Source organism: Dermacentor albipictus, chromosome 9 (assembly GCF_038994185.2).
Source record: "Dermacentor albipictus isolate Rhodes 1998 colony chromosome 9, USDA_Dalb.pri_finalv2, whole genome shotgun sequence".
Taxonomy (NCBI): domain Eukaryota; kingdom Metazoa; phylum Arthropoda; class Arachnida; order Ixodida; family Ixodidae; genus Dermacentor; species Dermacentor albipictus.
This window is the reverse complement of record NC_091829.1, coordinates 96,247,442-96,275,164: the sequence shown is the minus strand read 5'-3', so window position 1 is coordinate 96,275,164 and position 27,723 is coordinate 96,247,442. Positions and strand designations below refer to the sequence as shown.

General features: G+C 48.3%; 1 protein-coding gene across 1 annotated transcript in view; it reads left to right on the top strand.

Moving 5' to 3' along the window:
* Positions 1 to 27,723, top strand: part of LOC139049527 (uncharacterized) — an 87,524-nt gene that overhangs the window by 41,944 nt on the left and 17,857 nt on the right. The window contains exons 9-11 of the mRNA XM_070525063.1: positions 5,288 to 5,544; positions 12,896 to 13,056; positions 22,431 to 22,560. Coding sequence (XP_070381164.1) covers positions 5,288 to 5,544; positions 12,896 to 13,056; positions 22,431 to 22,560 — 548 coding nt within the window. The remainder of the gene's footprint in view (positions 1 to 5,287; positions 5,545 to 12,895; positions 13,057 to 22,430; positions 22,561 to 27,723) is intronic.

Below are 27,723 nucleotides of genomic sequence, written 5' to 3'. Positions count from 1 at the left end.
GTTCAGTGGTAGAAAACATTCATTAACAGCTTCTACATTAAGTTTTCGTTTCGAATAACCAATGTGTTAGTATTTTATCCAAACAATATTGTTAAGTATAAACCACATGCAACCGATCCTGCGCGTGACAGCGACAAGCGCCCTGATTTAGATGGCTGTCGCACTCACTCGTGGCCTACAAGTCGTACCCCATGGGAGCGACGACTTCGAGCGACATCTCCGTGGTGTTGGCGGTACATATGAAGGAAGTAAATACTCGCCGAAACTAGCGCGTGAGGCGTGCTTTATTAGGTTGTGTTTTGCTGTAAGGAACAGCATAAGATATTTATGAAAGTCGTCCAGTAGGTTCTTATCGTTGCACGTATAAAAATTCAATCGTTTGCTCGTTCTGTGCTACAATTAGCAGCTCTTGAGTGATGTACACCCTTGCAATTCTTTAACGCGAGCGTCGACCGCACGACGTCTCACTGGCCTCGCAGCGGTGAGGGGCACTCCTGAAGCGAATACAGTACCAGTGACAGTGACAAGAACTTTATTGGATTGTCCTGAGGAACTTGATTGGGGGAACCGAAGGCTCCCCGATCAAGTTGGTGGCTCCGCCCACGACGGGACAGGGAGATGGTGACTCTCCGCGACGTCGCGGGCCCTCTGGACGGCCTGTAGTTGGCTTGGGAAATCCGAGCTCCTCAGCAAGGCTTCCCACTTGGACTTGTTATGAAAGTCGGAGCCCGCGTTGTACGGGCACAGCCAGAGCATGTGGTCGAAGGAGCAGCAGGCGTGACCGCATTTGGAGCACGATTGAGGAAAGTTTGGGTCTATCCAACTAAGCGCTCTCGGAGTGAGGTACGATCTCGTCTGTAAAAGCCTGAAAGTAACAGCCTGAGCCCTGTTCAGTTTCGGACTGGGGGGAGGGAATTTTCTCCTGCTGTGTCTGTAATGTGACGTAATTTCGTGAAAGGTTGTAAGTTTATCTTTGAAGGGGCAATCCTGCGGGAGAACCGGACCGCTAGCTCTGGCGCGGTTCGTGAATTCACGCGCCAGGCAGTTGGCCCGCTCGTTAGGGTTGCAACCCGCTCGATAAGTTGCATCGTCCATGTGGGCCGGGAACCATGCTATGGTGATATGACCTGCAGTTTCTTCTCGCGTATTAATACGAAACCATCTGTTAACGATGTCGGCTGCGTGTTTACAAACTAGAGCGGACGAGAAAGCCCTTACCGCCGTGCGCGAGTCGGAGAAAATGGACGCCGGGCCTTTTGCGGCTTGAAGAGCCAAGGCTATCGCGGTCTCCTCCGCCTCGTCCGTGTGTTTGGCGTAGATTGATGCGGCGCTGATAAGTGTTCCGCGCGCGTCAACGACCGTGATTGCAAACTTGTCTTCGCTGCCATATTAGGCGGCGTCTACGAAGAATGCATCTGCCCCGTAAGGATCTATTCGTTGAAGGATGGCTCTATCCCGCGCTCTTCTGCGACCTTCGTTATATATTGGGTGGATGTTCCTCGGCACGGGCTCAACCTTTATACCTTCACGGGCTAATTTAGACAGGGGGTGTCGGTTGAGCGGTGCCTGTATAGGGAGTTGACCAGCTTCGTCAAGAATTTTGATTCCCGGCTTAGTTTACGAAAGCCTGGAGATCTGTGCAATAAACTGTGCTTCAATTAATTCGTCTGTGGTATTGTGGATTCCGAGTTCAAGTAATTTTAATGTGCTAGCGGATTGTGGAATACCGAGTATTCTTTTGATGCCGGACCTGATGAGTGTTTCGAGCTTGTTCTTTTCAATTTTGCTCCACTTGAGGTACGGTGCCGTGTAAGTAATATGACTGATGAAGAAAGCTTGGAAGACCCTGAGTAGGTTGTCCTCCTTGAGTCCCCCCCTTTTGCTTGCGATTCTAGTTAGGAGTCTTATTATATTTTTCGCCTGCGCGCTCAGCTTGTTTAGAGCTTCTGCATTGCAGCCTTTGGCGTTGATTAGAAGTCCTAAAATTTTGATGGAGTTCACCCTCGGAATGGGGTGCCCTTCTCGTGTTGTAATTTCGACTGGCAGCGTTTCCAGAGGCTCGAGGTTCCTAACGCCCTGCCTCGACTGTCTGTAGAGGAGGAGTTCGGATTTGGTCGGTGACAGCTTGAGACCCGTGCATGTAAGAAATTCTTCCGTTACATCTATGGCCGCCTGGAGAGATTGCTCTAGATCGGCCAAAGATCCCCCCGGGGACCAGATTGTGATATCGTCTGCATAGATTGCGTGACCTATTTTTGGGAGTGCGGCCAGCCTTTCAGAGAGTTTATGCATGGCGATATTAAATAGTAGCGGGGATAGGACCGAGGCCTGAGGGGTTCCGCCGTTGCCCAGTTCGTACGGACCGCCCGAGATCGTGCCCAGTCGAAGGAACGCTTTCCTTTCCGATAGGAACGAGAGAGTGAAATTAAAGAATTTCCGCCCTAGGTTGAGATGGGAAATTTCGTTCAAGATGTGTTCATGAGCCACCTTGTCAAAGGCCTTAGCAAGGTCGAGTGCAATGATACCTCGTACGTCCCGCGTCTCGTTATCGAATATAGATCTTTTCAGGAGGAGCATTGCGTCTTGTGTGGAGAGTCCCTTTCTAAAACCTATTAGATTATGCCTAAATAGTTCGTGGTTTTCGACGTGTTCGACGATTCGATTGTGTACTGCATGTTCTGCCACTTTGCAAATGCACGATGTTAGAGAGATGGGACGCAGGTTATTTATGTGCGGGGGTTTCCCCGGTTTGGGGATGAGCACCACTTTGGCGGTGCGCCATTCCGAAGGGACCTGCCCCGAGCTCCACACCTCGTTTATCTCTGCCGTTAGGATTGCGATGGCCTTGTCGTCCAGGTTCCGGAGGAGCTTGTTGGTGACCCCGTCGGGACCCGGGGCCGATCTTCCATTTAGGTTGAAGAGTACGTCTCTGATTTCTGGAACCGTAAAAGGTTCGTCTAATTCTGGCCTGTCTAGCCCCGTGTAAGCCGCTCTCGCGCTTATGCCTTGCGAGTCTCCTTCCTTGACGGGTAGGATAGTTCGCGCCAGGTCGTCGACAATTACATCGTTTGTGAGGCCCGAGCTGACCTGCTTATGTATGAGCCTATCGACGGCGAAATTTAGCGCATTCCGGGAGTGTTTATCATTTAGGAGGCTTTTAAGCAGATTCCACTTACTGCCTCTTCTCATGCGACCGTCCGTTTCGTTGCACGTTTCGTCCCACTGTTGCAGGGCCAGTTGCTTGGAATAGCACTCTATTTCCTTGTTTAGTAACGTTAGTTTTGCTCGTAGTCGGCGATTTAATTTCTGTATTTTCCACCTCTCTCCAAGAGCGTGTTTAGCCTCCAGGAGATGCGCTAACCGAGAGTCCATTTTGGGGACTTCAAGTTTTGTGCTGATTTCTTTGGTCGCGTTTTTGACCGCCTGTTTAAGATTGGTAATTAGTTCTTTGAAGGATTCACTTGAGAGGGCGGTTTTGGCTCGAAATTTTCGGAAAAGACCCCAATCGACGTATTCGTATTTGACCGGAGGTTTGGGTTTGACCTGCACCGCGATTTCGAGAACGTAGTGGTCACTACCCAAGTCCTCCTGAAGATTGTCCCACGTGCCCTCGATATTTCGGAAGAATGTGAGGTCTGGCGTTGTGTCTCGACTGACCGAATTACCCCTTCTACTGGAAAACCTAGGATCTGTAACAAGCGTGAGGTTAAAATCGGCTGCACATCCGGCTAAGTTTGTGCCCTTCTTGCTGTTAAAGCCGTATCCCCATTCCGTGTTCGGAGCGTTGAAGTCCCCCGCAATTAAGAGGGGCGCGTTTCTGGCTGCCCTGATTGCGGAATGGAATAGTGCATTAAAGTCTCTGTTCTTATCTGCAGGCGAACTGTAGACGTTAAGAATAAAGACATTCGCGTTGCTCGATCTACTGGGCACGAGCTCGATCAGTTGTGCTTCTAGTCCGCTACGATATTTTGGAACGGTGTGCTCTACAAAAGAGACACTCTTTTTCACTAAGGCGGCGATGCCTCTCCCCGTTTCGCCTTTGTACGCTACTGCGCGATACCCCGACAGAGTAATCTCCTTCTCCGAGAGCGTCTCCTGCAGTAATATCACTTGTGGCTTGTCTGTCACCGATCTGACGAGCTGACCTAACGGAGCCTTGCGCCTCTGGAAGCTAGCGCAGTTCCACTGCCAAATTTTAACGGTATTGTTATTTGTGTTAGCCATCTTGTTTACTGTGAAATTTTAGAGACCTGTGGCGCCCCCGCCGGGATTTGATCCTGTCGGGAGCGGTTCAGTACGTGTTATTTGTCTACTTTTGGACTGAGCCTTAGGTCTTTCTAATAGCGTTACTCTCAACTCTATGGCGGAGAGCATTTCCATAATCCTACTCAGGGTCTTTTCCAGTTTACCCTCGTTTTTGACGGGGGAAGCCGAGGCGGCGGACGGGGTCTCGTTGACCTCGGTTATGTCGCCCTCTTCTTCCTCCTCTGTGTCGCTAAAAGGTTCCGGGTTGAGCGCCTTGCGTTTAGACTGCCCGGCTAACGGGCCTGGTTTACTGTTGCTAACCTCATGCCGGTTTATGAGTTTTCCTTTCATGTTGTTAAAGGATTCCTTAAGCTCTGCGAGCTCGCGTCTAAGTTCCCTATTTTCCGCTTCGAGCGCTTGGATACGGGGATCGATCCTATGCTCTGGCTGTGCCTCACCTGTCGTTTCTTTGTTTGATGCGTTCGTCTTCCCAGACGGCTGTGTCACTCCCTTGACCTTGTCGGCCCACGTGGCCCGCTTGACGGACTGGGAGCGAGACCGGGATCTCGACCTGGAGGAGCGTTCTCCTTGCCTCGGTTTGGATTCTCTCCTTCTCGAGCGTGAGCGCCCTCCGGATATGGATCGGGACCAGTACACATTCGAACTAGAATTCGCCTTGCACGTCCGCACATAAAGTTGCCAATCCCGCCGTCAGTCGCCACTACAAGGCCGCTGACAGGCCTTACGGTCGACGCTCGCGTGCTATTGTTAAAAAATTGCAAGGGTGTACATCCAGTTTCGCCTTCGCGCTATTGGCTACTCGCTCATAGCACTTCTAGATTTGAAGAACCGCTCTAGATTTTAAGAACCGAGCGAATCAAGAACGAGTGCCACGTTGTTAGCGCGACGGCCCGTTTCGTCGCCCAAGGCCGTCGCTCGTTGCCATCGCGCTCAAGATGGCTCTCGCGGGGTTTGTGCTTTAGGGTTATCTTTGTGCTGTCTCGTAATTGTCGTAATCGCAAATTCGCTCTTGTACCCACAGCCGCCGAGCATTACGGAAGGCCCTACAGGCCCGAAAGGCCCTACAGGCCCCGGGGGCCCGACAGGCCCCGGGGGCCCGACAGGCCCCGAGGGCCCGACACGCTCCGGGGGCCCGACACGCCGGACAACTGCGACGGGCAGCCGTTGCGATGAAGACGCTTACCTCGAGAAGTACTTCGACTGCGGCCTCAAGTTCGTGTTCAACATGTATGACGTGGGCACGAAAGGCGACTCGAAATACGAATGCAACGTGTGCAGGTGAGAGCCCAGTTTCGGGCGTCGCAATAGGTTGGGCTGTATTTAGAAATTATGCTTCCACGATGCCAATAAAAAAAATAAAAAATAAGGACGGGTCATTCTTACCGTAACGAGGAGCTCTGTATGCCAGAAAAGAAATGACGGTGAAAAATCGAGCAACGAGGCAGCTTTAGTTCGGAACGAACTGTGATTTCCCTATTAAACTGCATGTGTAACGCAGGGATGCTTTTTTATGAGGCAGGCGCAGGACCCATTTCAATGAAGTTAGCGGCAGTTGCGGGGGAGAAAAGTAAGCTCTATCATTTATCGGAAGTACAGCTTTGACTTAAGACATTGAAGCTCTTACAAAAGAAAAAAAAATTGCGAGATCTAGTGCGTCAAAACGAAATAAAAGCCCAAAGTTTATAAATCTGCAACACTGAACCTAAAATGAAAAGCGAAGTTTTGTGAATATTATATGTCATCTCCAGCGGAGAAAGCTTGTTACAATGTTAACGAGGATTTTGCAAAAGTCTTGCTCACGAATTAGTCGTATACTTCAGGGCTGTCCGCTTTCGAAGTGTTATAAGGTACAATTCACAGATTGATAATATCGCTTTTGCTGCTACTTCATCGATTTGTTTATTTTATTTTGTTTTGTTTACCTTCCTTTAAAGCCCATCGGACAATAAATGCGGGGTTGGGGGAGGGGTTGTGGGTATACATTACAGTACAACGAATGCCGAAAATTTCATGAGCGCAACAAATATTTCAGTGGCGCTAAAAATGTTGCGCAGTATTCCTACAAAACATCATAGAGAAACACTTGCATAAGAAAATACAAGTACGGTTCCTGATGTACAGGAAGTAGAAGTATACAAGTAAACACCTGCATTGTAATATACAACACTGCAATTTGGAAAAGCAAGTGCACCACAATAAAAGGATTACTTGAAAACACCACGAGAAAAGAAGTTCGATAAACGCACTCCTGCATAGACTCTAGATGCTGGCTGGCGATCACGAATTATTGTACCCTTGCCATGCCATTGAGCAATACTAATGTCCTCTACATATTAATCTTCAACCCTACTCCTACACTTTCAAGTTTAAGGTGCTGAATCACTTGGTGCAATTCGTACCCAAAGTTTCTTCCGTACAAAGTATACATCGCATTGAACTATTATTGTACGTTAGTCGTCAGTATAATCGTCTCTCAAGTATTAAACATTCGCTAAACAGTTTCCTCAAGACAAAAAATAAATATAATACTTGAATTTGGCCTTCGCTTCTTCCGAGTAGCCAATTAATATTATTAAAACCTAAATACTGTATTATTTTAAACAGGTTTTATTGTTTCCCTTTGCAATCTCATTTATAATGTTGCGTGACAAATACGTATTTACCTCGTGGCTGACTATACCGCATAGTTTCACACTACAGCTAAGAGACCGAAATCTCTGTGCGCGCTTTAGGCCCTTTTTTCCCCGCCAGATGAGCTCCTCAGCAAGCGAGAAATTTTAGGGCATAAAGTTTCCCGCATTAATCACTAGAGGGAACTGTGACACTAGTGTCTACGGAAACCTAAAGCATGCCGGTTCCATCTGCCATCATGGGAATGGTGCTTAGTGCATTGAGTTGCCTAAAGTTTATTCTTTTGCCTCAAGCGGCTTTGGGACTTTCTAAACTAAGTCTGAATATCCATGCCTTTAAGATTCAGCGAAGCGTTCGACTTAATAATATCTTAGAGCACCAAAAACAAGCTTTGTACATCGACAAAATGCAGATCAAGCCAGTCAAATAGGTTCTGCAGTTTGTAGCTCCTGTGCTTGTCACATTTTAAATCTGATTCTTGAACCGGATATGTTTCCTGAGAAAAATGAATAGAATCAGGGTAATTGTTGTTCTTCAAAGGGCCCAGATTCAGTTTTTATGCAATTCGAGAAATGCATTTGAAGTTCAACTAGGCAACTTCAGAAATACTTTGCCGCAAAAAGTACTTCAATGCGTTCAGCAGAAGCGGAGTTATTGGCAATCAAAGTTCACCTATGATCCCCTTCGTGGTGTTTCCCCTCCTTCTTCAGTGCCTTGCACAGCGAAGGCTATGGCGGAGCGGGACGTGCCCACGACGCTCTGCCTGGATAACGTCACCGTGGCGGGCAGTTAAAGTTTGATTTTGGATGTTCGCGCAGACGAAACTATGTTTCATTGTAGCGCCTAGGACGCGCCACGCGTAAATTATTGCAGGGCTTTAGCCAAACATGGGCAGCCGTGGCCGAGCGTGAGCAGACGATAATCGGCGTCTTCCAGAAGTACGCAATTCTTTCGAAATTAGAAACCCGGTTTTCACCTACTCCAGCCTGTGCATTAAACTGCGTCAATAAATGTACACAGTAACAGTAGGAAGAAGCGCACTGATCCAAACACCCTTCATGACTGGTGTCAGCTGTATACCAATAGCAGCGCGTATGAAAATGTGCTGCATTACGGAACAAAGCGTCTAGAAATGAGTGAGTACCAACGTTCTGTTGAAAAGAGAGTGCTTGAGGAAAAGGTAACTTGCGAGACCCACGGGAAGCGCACGAGTGCGAAATTTGTCCGACATGTTCACAGCAGCGTACGCTACACGCGGACGGCGTTTTCTCGCCAAGGCCGATGGGCGCTTCAGGACCGCTTTAAGTGCGCTAACAGGAATGACACAGCAAACTATAGGCCTGCTCCTGTCACTCCCGTACTCTTTACAGGAGTACAAAACATTGCTACACACTGCGCCGTCTAGCGGCGCTGTCATGAAGTCCAGGCGTGGCCTCCGAGACGAGCAGCGAGGGTGGCCGGTCGCTGTGAACGCGATATGCTCCCTCAGTTGTACACGATGAGTGGACCGACTGCCTTGCCCGCCCGCGTACCCTACCGCACGTGCCTAAACCTTTACCCACTCACCCAAGTTGTCTTTTGGTGTCCATATAGCTATTGGCAATTGCGCAGTAGTCCAAGTTGTAGCGCTGACGCCGAGGGAGCATCGAGTGACAGCTGCATTGGGAAAGTCCGCAAAAGAAGGGTAAAAGCTCAGAAAAAAAAAGCCCGACCCAACCTCTTCCCTCGAACAGAAACTTAACAACACAAAATAACAACACACTATATCAACGGATCAACACTATATACAATATATACAGCCCTGCAGTGGAGGTCTGTAGGGTGTGTGCAAGAGGGTTTTCGCGTACATCCTCCATTTGTACGCGGCCTTCGGGGCCGGGCTTCTAACCCGTCCCACTGCAGCACAGTCGCGCAACCCCAAAGCCACTGCGCTACCCCGAAGGGTGTAAGTGTAGGGTTTAAGCTACCTTATATGATTTGCGTTCGTGTCATGGCCGAAGCGTGAAGCAAGTCAGAGTAATGTGGTCAATAAGTAAGCTTGACGGTACGGTGCATTAGGAAATAAAGAAAATGTACTTGCCGATACCATTCGTATTTGGAAATAAGTGTTAATCGAGGCTGTCGGCGATGTTTGTGATGCTGCTACATAATGTTTAAAAAAAAATTGGAGGACGCTTAAGCTTCGCCTTCAAGAGTGGGACGCGACAGCGTTCCCGTCGACCCGCCAAGGGGTATAAGACAATGCGCTACGGCACAGCAATCACTTACGATGCGCCCCGCATCGGACTTAGCGCCCACCTATCACGCGGTGAGCGTCGAGCAACGCAGCGTTGGGCGCGGCAACGAAACGTGCGCCTGAGCGAACGAAACGAACCAAAGAACTCGGTGTCTCGGAGGGGAAACGATCTACGCCAGCCAAACGTCGTGATCGGCACGGGCAGAGAGATAGATAGTAATCTAAACCGGAAGCACGGCGAAGCGTCGTCAGGGGAGAGGGAGTCCCGCGACGCGCCTGGCAGCGGTCCCAATGCGCGCGCGGCGCGCCTCCTGTCGGGGCAGCGCCGTACATTGAGAGGAGGGGGTCTTCTGTGTTTGCCGCAAGATGGCTCTGCGTGTGCGGAAAGCGCAGAAGAAATGCAGCGGAAACGCACTTCGCAACTCGTGTAATTGTGACTTCTGTACGTTACATGTTCATAATTACCGATATACACCGCAGTATAACTTTCCACGGCTCGTTTCGAAGGCAACACCGCATTCACTAGAGGCGCGTTTGCACCGCTTGGAAGCATCGAACTCGTGGCTGAGTGGTAGCGTCTCCGTCTCACACTCCGGAGACCTGGGTTCGATTCCCACCGGGCCAATCTTGGAAGTTGCTTTTTATTTATGAAGCGCCTGCCGTGATTTATCGCTCACGGTCAACGCCGCCGACGCCGACACCCGACGCCGACGACACCGGCTTTTCTGCGACACGAGCTCCTTAACGCTATCGCGTTAAAACGCAACATGAACGAGCGAAATCCTCACAGCAAATCGTGCAGAATGAAAAGTTTTCATGCGCGAATAGAAAGACAATGATGCAAGGTCAATGGAATGATGCAAGGTGCATATTCAGCACCATGTTCTCGAATATGAGTATGTATAGTCGGATACAACTTTAGAAAAATGGGAGGCCCCGCCCAGGTGACCGTAGCGCGGCAACCGATTGCCTCCGCGACTAAAATAGTCCCGCTCGAAAAATCGTCCTCCTGAAAGGTGTAATTCTGGGTATAAATAGAGACTTTTGTATTTTGATGAATGGTTTAGTAGAGCTCTCATGTGCTACAGCAGATGCCGGATAGCGAGAGAAAAATAACCCCGTGCCTTCTACAACGCTGCCCGTCGTCTGCTCTTTAGCTTCATTGCAAGTGACAAAAGTAGAAAGAGCAGCTCTGCATGGCTTTTGCGCTTGTTTACATGTACACGGCATATCTACTACTCGTTTTTCAAGCTTAAAACCAATCAGTTGCTATTGAACAAAGCCCTTGTATAAAACAATGCATTTATCGCAATCATTACAAGCCTGGGGCGAGAATACGGTGGAGGCAGGAAGGTACAAAAATGATTCATTCATCGTTTTAAATAAATACTCTTGGTTTTAAATAGCATAAAACTTATATTTTTTTCACTTTTGTGTTTTCACAATTTCACAGCACGCATTATAAAGCTTGCGCGTGCGGTGAGCACTGGTGGACAGCAACCAATCGACGGTGATACACAATGCTCGAACACCGTCGATAGACGCTCGGCTATCTCACTGCTGACAATGATCGTTCACGCTAAGTTGACGGCGACAAATGTTCGCGTTGAAGGCTTCTTCTGCAAATATTTTCTGTTGAGATACTCGTAGGTTTGTTTCATGCGCGCACACTTTTCTGATTTCTCCTGAGAATGGTTTTGCTCCATCACTTCACCCCGTCCGACGAAAAACGCAGCGACTCAGCACACGAACACACCCGCCGCTAACAGTAGGCACTAGTCTTTGGAAAACTTTTCTCGTCGTAAGGTCACTCGGGAGCGAAATAAAACAACGTGGAATAAACACGCAGGATGTGTGTTCGTGGCGGTCACCGCGGGATCCTGTTTTTAGGCAGAGCGTAGCGCAGCGCCAGCGATGCTCTCTGCAATGTTCCTTCGCCGGATCACGGCTCAGAATAAACGCACGCGGCACAAATGCCGCATCGTAAGCTCGTAGTAATATTTCCGGCATGATAGACCATCACAAACAGTTCTGGAATCCACTCTGACGAGGGACTGAAGCACACAGCTGACGCGTCCTCGCTTTCCGGCAGGCCGAAGACGCCGCCAGGGCCCCACGGGATTGTGGCCGATGCCTAAGTTGCCCCCCCCCCCCCATCCCCTGCAAGGGGTAGGGTGGGGAACCGTCTGCGAAATCAATAAAGTTTGTTCATAATCATCGTCACACAGGCAACTTCTGATTGCTACTCCTCAACACAGAATGCTTTTCTGAATTTAATTACCATAAGAGCAGTTAACTTGTGTGATTATCGTGTACTGGGCTCCCTTTCTTACTTCTCCTTTAACGCGTTCAAAGATTTTCTGATTTTTGTTTCATTCTTGACGAAGAAATTAGACACGTGGACCCGTAGTTCTGCGTCCTGGCCTTTGCGAAGTTTTAAAAATAAATATAAATTGCAATGGCCTTCAGCATTATCTGCCCGTCATTGAAAACAAATACGAAGATATAATAAACTGCACTTTTAAGGAACCGAAAAGCCACTTCGTATATTTGAAATAATTTTTTGCAAGCTTCCTTTTGAAACAGTTAGAATTACCTTTTTCATTTTTATCACGTAATGACATGTTATGCTCTTGTACCTTAATCCTCGACTATTTGTTTCCGTATGATGGAATACTATTATTTGTATAGCTATAATAATTTTAAATGTAGAAATGATTCTTCTAAACTGGTGCTTTGTTTGTACTGAGCTATTTATGTTAATTTTCTTATATATGTTTTATTACTGCAATGTTGTGTTAAATTTAATCTATCTGGAATGTTGCTCATGTTGGTTATATAGGATAGACCATCATAGTTTTAGATATAGATATGTATTTTTTTATTTGGAACTGGTATTTCTTGCATCACTTTAATGGCTGTTATCATTTTTATTGTTTGTATTCCTGCTCAAGTTCCTGTTTGAAAGTTATCAATGTTATTGTGAGGAATATTATTATTCTCTAATTACCAATTTATCGTCGGATGTTGCAGCATTAGGCGTTCTTTTTTTTCCCTTATGTGCACGTTCATACCTGATCGTACGCAGCTACCATGTAGAGCAAAAGGATAGACAGTTGGGCGAGTTGGTACGGTAACATGATCTTGGCTTGTAGCACGAAGTGAACACGGACACAGAACGTCCTGTCTGCTCCTTTCTCTGTCCGTGTTCACTTTGCGCTATAAGCCAAGATCATGTTACCATGTAGAGGTTTATGGGCATAGTCAAGGGGTTGATTCACGGTTTAGCCTACATTTCTTTCCAGGATGTTTCGGGAAGAAATAAACGTGAACAGAATTGAATAACTCTCAGCAAATTATTGCGTCATAGATGCAAGAATTCGCAGTGTATTATCATGTGCGCAAATGCTCATTGCCCTTGGTGAATTTAGAAAAAAGACGGATTGCTCGGAAATATAGAAGGAGAAATATTACTAAATGACGTCACAAGAGCGTCTACAGCCGTAAGCACGAATACTAAAAGGAAGCCTACGTACTACCCATCGTTCGCGTGGTAGTTCAGCGGTGGCGGCGCCAGAATTCCCTTTGGTAATTTTTGTGTTAAGCTCGTCACTGCGATGACTGTGCGTCCTAAAAGTGCATCACTTGTTTGATCAAGCGAATAGCTCTTTACTAGCGTACGGCTATCCGCTTAGATCAGTTGACAATTATTTTAGTCGACGGTTACTGCACGACCTTTCTTTTTTTTCGCTTTCCTTGCAGCGTCGTGAAGTCCCACATGGATTGCCTTCGTACGATCAAGACGGCGTCTAAGTGCGACGAGGATGACATCAAAATCAGGGCCGTCCTCGACTTCATCGACCAAGAACTGTGGTCTACCGGAGGCGTCAAGTGCCCCAAGGACCACTGCAAGAAGAGAACCGGTAACGCGAGGATTGCCACTCTAAACACCCCTTGCCAAGCACTGATTTTTTTAATATATCAACTTAACTTTTTGTTGACGAATATTGTCTACAGGCAACATTCCGGAAAACCTTTCTTTCTTCTTGTTCAGTTTCTGTATTGAGTACAAAGGTTCTGGCTAAAGTTCTCCGGCCAACACTGAATGACAGGCAGCAAGCATCATTTGTTCATTTCGAGCAGCAACACAGGACGAGGAACAAGTTCGGCACATTGCCCGCTTTCTTTTGCAAATGCACACCTGTGGCTCACGTATGAGGAGTGACGTGCTTGCAAAGTGCAGACGAAGCCGCAGGTGGCTTGGGGTGAAGCCCGCCTCCAGCCCGCCTCCTTGTGGTTCCGCCCTAGTGCTGAAACGCTTCCGAAAAAAAAAAAAAAATATATATATATATATATATATATATATATATATATATATATATATATATATATATATATATATATATATATATATATATATATATATATATATAAAACTTTCGTTTCGCGTATTTATATGTCCAGAAACTTGCCATTAGCTGTCGCTGAAAAGTGTAGAGTAATTGCATTCTCGCGATGCTAACGTATGGGGCGGAAGCGTGGAGGTTAACAAAAAAAAGCTCGAGAACAACTTAAAAACCGCACAAAGAGTGACGTCGGTAAAAAATGTTAGGCGTAACGTCAAGAGGCAGGAAGAGGGCGTTGTGCATCAGAGAGCAAACGAGGATAACCAGTAGCCTAATTAACATAAAGAGAAAAAAAGAATTCGGAGCTGGTCTGGCCATGCAATGCGTAGGATGGATAACCAGTGGACCATTAGTATTACACAATGGGTCCCGAGGAAAGTGAAATGCAGTCGAAGAAGGCAGAAAGTTAGGTGGGGTGGTGAAATTACAAAGTTTGCAGGGGAACGTTGGAGTCAGCTAGCGCAATACAAGTGTAATTCGAGATCGTTGGGGGAGGTCTTCGTCCTGGCTGTGGACATAAAAATAGGTGGATGATAATGATGATGATGACGATGATATGTGCCGTCAATAGAGGGTAAAAAAGCCTCTTGCAAAGTTTGGTCATAGTAAAAACACATGCGCTGCGTGTAGATCACGTGGTGGCGATCTTGTCTGCAAAGTATGAAATGGCTGCACGGCTCGAAAGCGGTCGAAATTCTGAGAACAGAAGGCCGCGCTCTACCTCTCGAGGAAGCCACCTTTCGAGCGAGAGTCAAGGTCACAGGCACAGTTGCCTCATTCATACGACGATATAGCAGTTGTGTAGGTCCACGCCGCCTAATAGGTATCGTACTTGGACTCGCCGCTCTGTTTAACCATGTCCAAGCAAGCTGATGCACAGATAGGATGTGCTGATTGCTACTGCAATAACATGGAAATGATTTACAGACGTAGCACAAATTGCCAGCGAATTATTCTTTTGCCGCTGTCTTTCTTTTCTTGTTTTATTTGCATTACTTTACTTTTGCCATAAAGAAAAAGAAAGCATTTGATATAATTTGGACACCTACGTATTGTCACATACACGAGACGATAAGTATAGTAGGGCATTTAGGCGATCATGAAGTGTTCACTGCAGGCCACTGCAGACAGAGACTACCTTAAACAGCTTAAACAGAGCTGACCTTTTAACGGCAAGTCACGTGTCCTTGCTTGTGTCCTCCCCACTTGGTTAGCATTGTTGCTGCCTCACTGAAATACAACGCGTCACTTTTTTGCTAACCATCCACTGACAAACAACAAGAGTCAGCGTGCCTCTGCAACAAAGTCGAGGTGCCCAAGTATGTGCTCACCATAGTCCAGTATACTTTCTCTTTTTTAAACCCAAGCTTTCATTGTGGCGTCCGACGAGTTGTGCATCCGTGGTCGGCGGCGGCGGCGGTGGTGGTGGTTGAACTCTTGAGAGAGGAGGGAAGCGGGTGGTGAGGAGGGAGAGGGTAGAGGCACCGCATCGAGGAAGGAGGAGGGAGCTGTGAGAGGTAGTAAACGCTTGCCAATTGGTTGGCGCTAGCGATCGCGTCAGTCGACGCAACGCGAAATCTTCGCTCGCGTCGATTCCCATGGTGCGTGGGACCTGAACGTCTTTCGTTTTTTTTTTCCCGTATCGGCGACCGGTCACTGAGTTAAACAAAGCAAGTGGAAAACATGGCGTTTTCCAAATCGTACCAACTTGCCCAAGAAGAAGTAGTTTTATTAAAAACACAAGTGGCACATCACTCCGAGCACCGACTCGTGAGCATAGTGTTACCGGGTAGCTTCCCGCACTACTATTTCTATCCCACCAACATTAGTTAGTTAGTTTGGGTTTAATGGCACAAAAGCAACTAAGGCCATGCTGCGCAAGTCACAAGACAAAATTGAACGGAACGTTAGAGCAGGTAAACCTGCATTACATTGTATGACTGTTTTAGGCTTGTAGCGCAGCTCGGAAGAGCAAAAAAGGAATAAGGTAGGGGTAATCAAAGGGAACGGGAAACAGAGTGAGCGCTAACTTCCAACTGACAGTTTATTTCGTGACACGAGACTACTTATACACTCGGCAAACCATATGACATCAGGAGATAACAAAGACATGAAGCAACAAAACCGATAGTGACCAAGTGGTAACATTCAGACAGCCTGTGGCTGCAGTCGGAGATACGCCAATTCATTGTTTGATAATGATAATGAAGGTGAGCTTACACATGCATGGCCCAGACCAATGATAGCCTTTGCTTCGATGATTGTAGTCGGTGTAAATAACCAGTTTTCTCTAAAAAGTCGAACAGGTTATAAAATGGCACTAGGGGGTCATCTGCTAGTAATAGGGCAGGGTGTAATGGAGTGTGCAAATTATGCAGGCTGTGTATGAACCTCCGTCTCTGTGTGTAGATCTGTGGACATGTTTTTAGGATGTGCATGACCAACATTAGGACGCGTTTATTTATATATATATATATATATATATATATATATATATATTATTGTCACAAGCTGTCATGAACCACGCCTGCCGCGCAAACAACCAGATGAAAGAAAGAAGAGACCGACGTGAGCCAAGCTGCCGCGAGACCCCTCTTCAACAACCGCGCCTATCAACCAGATTCATCTGGTTCTGCATTAAAACACCTCGTGTGTAACATTTGGTGGAGCTGTGCGGGGTAACTCCCACGACCTACAACGGAGCCACCAGCACAAGAGCTACGCCGAAGCCGTCGCCTCGCCGGACTTTCGCCGTCGCGCTCAGTCATGGCCACAGAGCAAAATACCCTCACCAGCAGTGCCTCGGCGAGCCCAGTCCCTATCCAGCACTACCGAGAGCCACGCACGTTCTCGGCGAAGGCAGAGGAAGATGTGGATGAGTGGCTAACCCATTACGAAAGGGTAAGCCAATACAATAACTGGAACGCTGCCAGTCAGCTTAGGAACGTTGTTTTCTTCTTGGCCGGCACGGCGTTGGTATGGTACGACAACCACGCGGACATGCTAACTACTTGGACACGCTTCGTTGACGAAATCAAAAAGTGTTTCGGTGACTCGGACGCAAAGAGGAAACGTGCGGAACTCACATTAGCCCAGAGAGCTCAGGTACCCGGCGAGACTTGCACTACCTACATCGAAGAAATTTTGAAGCTGTGCCGCACCGTCAACCCTCAAATGACAGAGGAAGATAAAGTGGGGCACGTGGTAAAAGGAATAGCGGAAGACGTGTACAACTTCCTCATTGGTAAAGAGAACTTGCACACTGTATCAGAACTGATACGGCACTGCCGTACGTTCGAGGCGCTGAAGACTCGCCGAATTACACCAAAGTTTGGACGGCTGGCCAATGTAACGACTGTAGCAAGTGTTGACACGAGTCCTCTGCTCCCAGACCTTTCGTCCGCCATCCGCCAGATAGTCCGCGAGGAGCTCCAGCGACATGACGAACAGGCACGTTATGCGGCGCCTCGTTGCAGCTCCTCCGTTTTCCGAGACACTTTTCGGGAACCCCCTTCGGCTACTTGGAACCACTCGGTGAACGTCGCGGATCTTATCGGCTCCAGAGACGAACCGCATTACATTACGACCGAACCACCACGCAATGATTCGCCCCCTCAACGTTTTGATCCACGCCCACGCAACTTTCGTCCACGAAGACTCGCCGCTACCTACGACTTTCAAGGGGAAGAGCCTCGTTACCCTCAACCGATGTCTTCGGCAGATTACTTCAATCCGCATTCTGAAGTTCGCCCTTCGCCAGTGTGTTACTGCTGCGGCATGCCTGGCCATATAGCTAGGTACTGTAGCCGACGCCGAGCATCAAACTACGGATCGTCAGCGCCGACTACGCGGTCTAGCGGTCGTACACTGCGCACTCAGTGGCCAGGAGACTCCTCTTCAGGAAGCCACTTTCGAGAGGACCGATGCACCGCCCAGGAGACCTACTTTGGAGCAGAAAGAACCCGGAACCGCTACCGCTCCCCTGCCTCCGACCGTACTCTGACGCCACCACCAGCCTTCCGAGCCTCCCGATCACCATCCCCTCGGCCGCGATTCACGTCACCATCGCCTCGGCGCCGTTTCGTGTCGCCCCCGCCGGGAAACTAGCCAGCGCGGCCGATGGAGGTGAAGTCGCTGGAAAATGTGTGCTGCCGACTCAACTGCCTCCAACTATTTTCATGCTAAAGAATAAGGTTCATGTACTGATTGATGGGGTCTCCACAATGGCTTTAGTCGACACGGGAGCAACTGTCTCGGTCATGAGTGTGGGGTTTAAAGGCCTTCTGGGACGCAAGGTTATGTTTCGTTGGAACCAGTGCACAAGTTTCCGTGGAGTCAGTGCTGAAGCATTATACCCGGTTGGTGTGTGTAACGTGGATGTGTCTTTGGGTGGGAAAGTTTTTAATGCAGAGTTTACTGTTCTTCCTCGCTCCTCGCATGACGTGATTCTGGGGATTGACTTTTTGCAGTTGTGTGGTGCGAATGTTGATTGCCGGACGGGAGAACTCAGTGTCGACACCAGTGTTTCACCTGTGCTCTTTGAAGGTGAAGCTTGCCCGGAGAGTGTGCTGTGCGTGTCTGAGGATACAGTTGTGCCCGCCTTATCCGCGATGCGTGTTGCCGTCGCCTGTTCATCTCCGACTCCTATCTCGTTCGATGCTGCAGTGGAACCTGTACATCGGAACTGCCTCAAGAAAAACGTATTAGTTCCGCACTGCGTGGTCTCAGTGACCAATGGATGCGCGGGGCTGTGGGTGCTAAACTGTTCCACTGAAGCGGCAGTGCTACCTCAAGGCCTAAAGATTGCCACGTTTCCGACAGACTCTCCCGTATCGGTGGCAGTACTTGCGGAACTCCCCGATGAAGGAGCAACCAGTGTCTCGAGCTCCGGGAGCTCGAAGATACTTTCCATGATTGATAAGTCACTCAGCGATAATGAGCGTCAAGTTTTGATGGCCCTGCTTACGAAACATACCTCGGTATTCGACTTTGCGCAGCACAATGGACCGCCATCAATTCCTGCGTCCAGAACTCGTCACCGCATCAACACAGGAGCCGCCCAGCCAATCCGACAAAAACCCTATCGTGTATCCCCATCAGAACGCAAGATAATCAGTGATCAGGTCCAAGAAATGCTATGCAAAGGCGTCATTCGAGAATCATCTAGTCCTTGGGCAGCCCCCGTAATATTGGTGAAGAAGAAAGACGGTACGTGGCGGTTCTGTGTTGATTACCGTCGCCTAAACGCCGTTACTAAGAAAGATGTATATCCGCTCCCCCGAATTGACGACGCCATCGACTGTCTCTTTGCGGCATCTTACTTTTCCTCAATCGATTTACGGTCAGGTTACTGGCAAATTCCTATACACAAGGACGACAGAGAAAAGACAGCATTTGTAACACCCGACGGACTATTCGAGTTTAACGTGATGCCTTTCGGGTTGTGTAACGCGCCCGCAACGTTCGAAAGGTTCATGGACACGATATTACGCGGCTTAAAATGGGAAGTTTGCATGTGCTACTTAGACGATGTTGTGATCTTCGGGCGAACGTTTAGTGAGCACAACAAACGTTTGGATTTGGTCTTGAACTGCTTGGAGAAAGCGGGTCTTGTGCTCAATTCAAAAAAATGCCGTTTTGGGGAACGGCAAACTCTTGTGCTAGGCCATCTGGTCGCTAAAGAAGGCATCCGACCAGATCCGCAAAAGACTGCGGCCGTAGAAGCATTTAGAGTACCCAACTCTGTCAAGCAGTTAAGAAGTTTCTTGGGCTTGTGCTCCTATTTTCGCCGCTTCATTCCCCGGTTTGCTGACATGGCTCATCCCCTTACACGCCTTCTCCAAAAAGGCGTTCCCTTTGAATGGACTGCAGATTGCGACTCATCATTTCGCCAGCTCAAGTTCCTGTTGACATCCCAACCAATTCTTCGCCACTTTGATCCTTCATCACCAACTGAGATTCACACCGATGCCAGTGGCGTAGGCATCGGTGCTGTGCTAGTTCAGCGTGTTGGCGACCGAGAGCACGTGATCTCTTACGCTAGCCGGTCCTTGAGCCGCTCCGAGCGCAACTACACAGTCACCGAACAAGAGTGTCTGGCGGTCATCTTCGCCGTGCAACGGTTTCGTTCGTATCTCTATGGGCACCCCTTCACTGTCGTAACAGATCATCATTCGCTATGCTGGCTTGTGAATCTGCGGGATCCCTCAGGACGACTAGCGCGCTGGGCCCTCCGTCTACAGGAATACGATTTCGTTATTTGCTACAAAAGTGGTCGGCGGCATGCTGACGCTGATTGTCTCTCTCGGATGCCACTTGAAACAACTGAATGTGATGCGGACAATTTTGATGAGTACATCGCTTTTGTGTCCCCGGAATTTCCGGATATGGGTACCGTCATATCCGAGCAGCACAAGGACGAGAGCTTACAACCGCTCTTCGCGGCAGCACAGGAGTCACTTGCGGGCAGTCGCTTTCGCCTACGGGATGGTGGCGCGCTGTATAAGAAGAGCTACTCGACCACCGGTGCACGCTACCTTTTAGTTGTCCCCACGAACCTTCGCCACCAAGTATTACACGCCATGCACGATGACCCAACTTCCGGTCATCTTGGTTCCACATGGACACTCTACCGGGCTCAAGAACGTTTTTACTGGCCTAAGATGCGGAAAGATATCGAACGGTACGTCGCCAGCTGCTCTAAATGCCAGCGCTACAAGCGTCCGCCACAAGCGCCACATGGCCTGCTTCAACCAGTTCCCCCTTCTAGCGTCCCCTTTGAGCAAGTTGGTATAGATCTTCTGGGCCCTTTCCCGCGATCCTCCAAGGGTAATCGTTGGGTTATCGTTTGCGTAGATCACCTTACCCGCTATTGTGAGACCGCCGCATTGCCATCGGCCACAGCTACAGAAGTTTCTATCTTCTTGCTGGCTAACATTATACTCCGACATGGACCTCCTCGCATAGTAATCAGCGATCGTGGGCGACAGTTTACCGCGGACGTGGTTGAAGCAACCCTTCGTCTGTGTTCATGTAGCTTCCGCCATTCTACGCCCTACCATCCACAAACTAATGGTCTGGTCGAGCGCACAAACAGAACGCTTGCCAACATGCTGTCCATGTACGTCGATTCAGCACACAAGAATTGGGACAGTATCTTGCCTTTCATTACCTATGCCTTCAATACCGCGAGACACGAGACCACTGGTTACTCACCATTTTTCCTTCTGTATGCTCGTCCGCCGCGCTACACCCTCGACACAATATTTCCCTACTTCGCTCATGACAACGAATCAATTGATGAGCTCCTATGTTGAGCAGAAGAAGCGCGACGCCTCGCTAGGCTACGCACCATAGCATCGCAGGACCGGTCCAAGATACGCTATGACGGGCGTCACCGCCACGTTTACTTCGATCCTGGTGATCTTGTATGGCTCTGGACGCCGTTGCGGAAGCGTGGCTTGTGCCAGAAGTTTCTCGCCCACTACGTCGGCCCTTACGTTATTCTGGAGCGCCTCAGCGATGTAAACTACCGCATTGCGCGTCTCACGAGCAGTGGACGACGCTCGGCCAAGGCTGAAGTGACACACGTCGCGCGTCTGAGGCGTTACAATCCGCGAGATGACTGACTCGCCCGGCGGGCTTCGTCTGCCAGCGGGGTAATGTCACAAGCTGTCATGAACCACGCCTGCCGCGCAAACAACCAGATGAAAGAAAGAAGAGAACGACGTGAGCCATGCTGCCGCGAGACCCCTCTTCAACAACCGCGCCTATCAACCAGATTCATCTGGTTCTGCATTAAAACACCTCGTGTGTAACAATATATATATATATATATATATATATATATATATATATATATATATATATCTTAGGTAAAGCTAGCGACGTTACGGGTATCTCAGCGTTATGGATAGAGACTGCCATTTCATATGGCGCGGAACACCACCTATTCCTTACGACCTTTTAAAAGTTAACATACGCCGTAAGCTTATATGTCATCTTTTCAATGTTTCAGATGCAAGCGCGAGATGTTCTAGCAGATGCACGTTAGATTACTTCGATATCTGTTTCTGGAGCTTACTTACCGAGTCGTTAACTACGCGCTTCAGTTATTTTTTCTTTCCTTTTTTTGCGATGCCGCTGGTCGGCTTTCTGCAATTATTGCATAGGGTAGAGGCCCTAAATCAACATTATGCCTAAGCGATCGCTAAAACACACCTTGCTGTACAGAATGACAATATTCATTGGGATGGGCTCAGCGGTTGCCTACAATGAGAGCATATCTGCGCTTCGCGTGTACTTGAGTGGAGAACGGGAGGGTTGACCGGCTTTCCGTTTTGGTGAAAACGAAGAAAATTAAATAAATTACGCGTGCACTCTCTGAGCGCCTTATATTGTTTGAACGTGCACGTTTCACGTGTTTCGTGCCTAATTAATTGCACGCACATGGCGATCAGTTTTGCGGAAACCCGCAAGGTGGAGAAAGGGTAATGCAATGGACAATCGTCATCCACCCGTTCGAATGCAGCAGGAAGCTACGAGGGAGACCCGTATAATGAAGATCCATGGGGATTTTTCAAAATAAATGCTTCGGAGTTGATGGGAAAAAAGTCGTCCTGGGCCGCCATTCGAACCCAGTACCAACGCCTTTCCGGCACTCAGCTCCTGGTTAGCTCAGATAATAGAGCGACCACACCGGAAAGGCGTTGGTACCGGGTTGCGAACCCGGACCGCAACGCCGTTTTCCTCAAATGCGACGCTTTCTTTCTGAGAAAAAAAAAAAAACACATGGATTTCCTCTGTAGCTTCGTGGTACGTTCGGGTTGATGAGAATATTTTTCTCTTTCAGTTTTACTCACAGTGCCTGTCCTTTACGTGTCCCATCGCAGGAAGGATACGGTTCCGGTCCTCGCAGCAGCTCTGCCACCTGCGCGAGTATGCCGGGACCTACTTCACGTGCGGCGCGCGTTTCCTGAAGAACACGTTCCCCATTCGCCCTCCCATCGAGGAAGACTGCAGGTACGCAAGTTGCCCACGTTCCCAAACAAAATGGCGGCGAAGGCTTTCACTGCTGACACCAGCGCTAGGGAACGGGGCCGATCGGGTGCCTTCTCCGCTGCAAAGAGCCCGACAACGACACGAAGATAGATGCACACAAAGCGACACTTCCGACAAGTTGAATGAGCAAGAGAGGGAACATATTTATCCCTCCAATGTGCGAACACAGTTCCCCATTCATGTAAAATTTGAATAACTCTTTACCCTATATTTCTTTCCGGGGAAGGGACATTTGTAAAGAAAATTAATGACTTGCTGAGAGAGAGCGAGAGAAACATATTTACAGATAGGCAGAGATGTCGGCGTGAGCTATAACTTGCTCTGACCTGCTACTCTACACTGGCGAAAAGGGACGGGAAGGGAAAGAGCTGAGGAATGATGATGACGGTATAAGGAAGCGATGCCCATATACAAATTCACAAGAGTTGTGGCATCTCTAAAGCCGTGCGTCCAGCCCAGTGGCTTGGAGAAAAGCTATAGCGGCATTTGTTAGCAGGGCTGTGCGGTTTCCATTAGGCCAAGGACCTAAAAGAAACTCGTCTGAATGCGGTCTCTTATGGATCGTTGCAATAGAATAGCCCAGTTGCTGTCGTTCTTGCACGTACGCGGGACACACGCGAAATATATGATCAATTGTTTCTGGCACCTCACAGCAGTCACAGTTTAGGCTAGTATCACTAGCACCTATCGTATGTCGATAACGGTTGGTGAATGCGACACGTAGGCGAATCCAGTGCACCATACTCGTGTGGCTTCTTTCGAGCTTGTGAGGCATACGAAATTCCATTTCTTGGTCCCATTTGTGTACTCGCTCATGTCGTCGACCTGGTTGGGTCCAGTGTTCATACGTACGGTTGCGTATTACGCAACGAAGTATGGCGTTTGTGTCTGTTTCTGAGAACGGAATGCATACTTCAGAAGCATAATTTAAAGGAGTTTTCGTTTCAGCGTCTGCCTGTTCGTTTCCTGTAACGCAACAGTGTGAAGGTATCCATTGAAAGGTGACATTGGGGCCATTTCTAGTTGCTTGGTGGAGATGTACTGTAATTTATATACCATAGCCATGGAATACTGCGGGCCCCATCTGAGGACACAGTCAATCGTTTGAAGAGGTGGCTTGCAATAGCAGAATATTGTCCATGCGTGGGGAGGCTCCTCGGAGAGAAATCGAAGTGCCTCCCGGATAGCAACACGTTCTGCGGCAGTTGATGTTGAGCTAGTTAATGTTGAGACTGATGTATGGTCTAGTTTAAACTGCCGAGGGATGATAATATGTGAAATGACGAAGGCTGCAGTGGAGGCATATGGTGTGACAGAGCCATCGGTGTACACGTGTACAGTATCTCCGTACTCTGCAGAAATGTGCAACAGGGTGAGTTGCCTGAGGCCAATAGACGCGACGGATTAATTTTTAGTAATTCCAGGGATCTGAAATGTAACGACAGGTTTAGGCAGAACCCGCGGTGGTGTTTTCAGAATACCGGCGGGAGAAAATCTTTACGGCAGAACACTCTGATGACGCAATATCGTCCTTGAAAAGCTGGAACCTGGGTGGGTGGCAGGTAGCGATGACAGAGGATGGTGCATGTGTCGGGTCAACACGCGAAGGTACATTCGAAGAAGCTCGCAGGGCAGGTATACCCCAATAGGACAAGCACGAGCTTCCTCTATTGTTCCATTGGTTGACGTGCATCGTGGTAGGCCCAAACATGTGCGCTATGCTTGAGCTTGAATGCTCTCCAGCGCGCGCACACAGCTAAGTCCCATGCTTGAGAGTGCCGGCATGCTGTACCTCATATACCCTACGAATAGTGCTTGGTACAATTGGAGTAATGACGACTCGGAGGGGCCCCATCTTGTTCCTGCAACGACGCGAAGGACGTGAACAAAACTCTTCAGCTTTGACATCAGTGCGGCGACATGTCTTGACCAAGGTAATCCCCGGTCTTATGACTACGCCAAGAAATCTGTGGTGTGTAACCGTACATATCACTACTCCGTTAACGATTATCGGATACCTGGACATTTGTTTTCGCGTGAATGTAATAATGGATCATTTTTCTATTGAGAGTTTGAGGCCTTGACGCTGCATATACTTAGTTGTGATTGTCACTGCACGGTGAAACCTAGTACGCATTTGGGGACGGGTGGCTCCAGATGCCCATACGCATATGTCGTCCGCATATGTGCTAATCTTCACCGTGCTAGGAAGTTCAGATGCAAGGCCGATCAATGCAACAATGAAAAGAGTCGCACTGAAAACTCCCCCTCGTGGAACACCTCGATGTATATGATACTGTCCGTTGTCGCCATCACTTGTCGACATATACACCGTGCGGCCACTGAGACAGCTAACAATCTATGCATATAGCCGGCCACCGACGTCTATATCTTCCAGTGCAACAAGGATTGCATAATGGAGTACATTGTCGTATGCACCCTTAATATCCAGAAAAACAGCTCCAACTAACCAACGGCGACTTCTTTCCTGTTCAACAATGGATACCAAGTCGATAACTCCGTCATTGCAAGAACGGTTTCTTCTAAATCCGTGCATAAAATGAGGAAAGCAATTATTTTTCTCTAGAAACCATTCCAGCTTTGACAAGACCATTCTTTCCTTTACTTTGCCGACGCAACTGGTTAAGGCGATCGGTCTGTAAGAGGAAAGCTCGTTAGGCCACTTCCCTGGCTTAAGCAGCGCTACAACGCGACTTGCATTTCCAACTATCTGGAACATTTCCTGTTTCCCACGTCGTATTATAAAAAGATAGAAGAAGACGTCGTGATTCTGGTGCCAAGATGGCAGAGTGCAGCGTATGGGATTCCGTCTGGTGCTGGTGCCGATGAGCGTCGAGAAACCGAAATCGCAGCGTCAAGCTCTTGCATCGTAAGCGGTACTTCGAGTGGTTCATCAGGTGATGGGGGCGCGATAGTGACAAAGGATGAAGTCACTGCATTAGATGCGTCCACAATGATTTTACAGTAGTCCTCTGCTACCTCCAACTCGGTCCGGCGTTGATGTAAGGCCACCGCACCGAATGGGTGTCGTTGTTGTGGAGTTGCCTGGATACTTCGTATGACCCGCCAGATCTTAGATAGAGGCTGTCCTGAATCTAGGGATCCACAGACTGTCCTCTAACGCTGTCTGCCGAGCTTCTCCAGATGTCGAAGAACATGTCGTTGAGCTCGACGACTGCTTGAAAGATCTGACGGGGACTTTGTTCTGTATCGCCGTTCCGCGCGGCGACGGATTGCACGAAGGGCCTCATATTGTATGTCGACCGATGATCTGTGCCTCGGCACGCTAAATTCTCTCGTTTTGTCCTGCAGTGTGGAGGCGATGATGTCCTCTATTTCGGATGGAGATGTCATACTCTGACAGGCCTGTCGACCTGTGTCGACCTGTAAGACCTGTGTCGACAGAGGTCTTAAATAAAATCAAGTCTGTTTGACGAATGCAACGTGAGGCTGAACGGCGAAACCAGCTAAAGTGAACGTAAGTGGGGCGGTGGTCACTACCATGAGTCTAGATCTGTCGCCCAGCATGCTGAAGACGTAAGGCTCTTTGATATAAACGTTAGGTCAAGACAACTGCTGTAAGACGTGCCACAAATAAAGGTAGGAGACCCGTCATTGAGCACATTTAGTCCCTGACTACACATGAAGTCGGCCAAATATTTGCCACGAGAATTCATCGAAGTGCTACCCCACACGGGATGGTGCGCGTTAAAGTCAACAATCACAATATGAGGACCTTGCGATGCTTGCAGCAGAGACATCAGGTGCGAGCAATCGATCCTCGCTCTTGGGTGGATGTATCCTCCAATCACTGTAACCGTGCGACATCTGTGTTTTATGGTAAGGCACACGCAATCATTAGTAGTATGCGATGGGACGTCATGTCTGAAATACACCAGATCGTGACGAATACAAGCTAACACTTTGCTTGAGGCTTGGTCGTTGCGAGACCACATCTGGACTTATCGAGAAATACGGAAAGAAGAATCCGTATTAGGTTCACAGATAACAATAGCTGAAAACTGGTACTTAACCACCCGCTGTCGGAAATCGAACAAACGACCACGTAGAACTCGAGCATTCCATTGCATAACAAGCGATTGACGCATCCATTCTTCAAACATCGCCATACTTGCTTAGTGAAGATCCACTAACAGTGGTTCCAACACTTCCTGAGATCCCAATAAAGCTATGGGACATAATCGCTCTTCAGTCTACTTTTTACTGCTTGCTTGTGTGTTAGGAAAGTGGCAAACATTTTTCAAAAAATTGAAATATCTAAGGTTAGTTGCCACAAGGTGCATCCCCATGGACGTAGAAGTGACCACCTCCTCGTGTTTACTGTGGTAAAAACTTTATTTAATTGCCTAAGTACGCAGAGGAAGTATGAACTACGTGCCGTCATTGCCTTGTTGCAGCTTCATCCTGGATTTTCATATAATATTAAAGAATTCTAAACGCACCTAAAAGTTTCTCTCTGCCGCCTGTGACAACACGGAGGTTTGGATCAATTTAGTGTCGATTTTCCCAAAAGTGGATGCCAGGCCTACGAGTAAACCACTTAAGTACAGCTCCATGTGTACAAGGTTTCATACCGTTTATATTACAGAATGAATATTTTAAGTAATCACAACGCAGTGAATTTTGAAAAAAAAAGAAAGATAGTTGAAGGTGATGTGCAATATATTGTGCAAGGAGCCTTGCAGGAATATTTTATTTCTGAACCGAACTAACCCACGTATTCAGATATGCGTCTTAACTTAAAGCCTATGCTTGGCCTAATATAAATGACGCCTCGTGTGAACGTGCCCAATACCCCATGGCGTTTTCTTCGGTGCGTTCACGACAGGCGTCATTTAAATCAAGTCACGTGTGGGCTTCAAGCTAAGATGCATTTATGAATAAAGGGTAAGTTACCACAAAAGCAGCACTTTCTTGATTGGGACATAAACAGTGAAAGCAGTTACAAATAGGTGTAAAATTATGCGCATTGAAACGTGTGTTACCCGTGCAAGAAGAGCGGCGCACATGCGACATACGCGGCCCAAAGCTAGCAGCCCGTGTTGCTGAGCAACACGACGCAGCCGTCTACAACGGCATCTA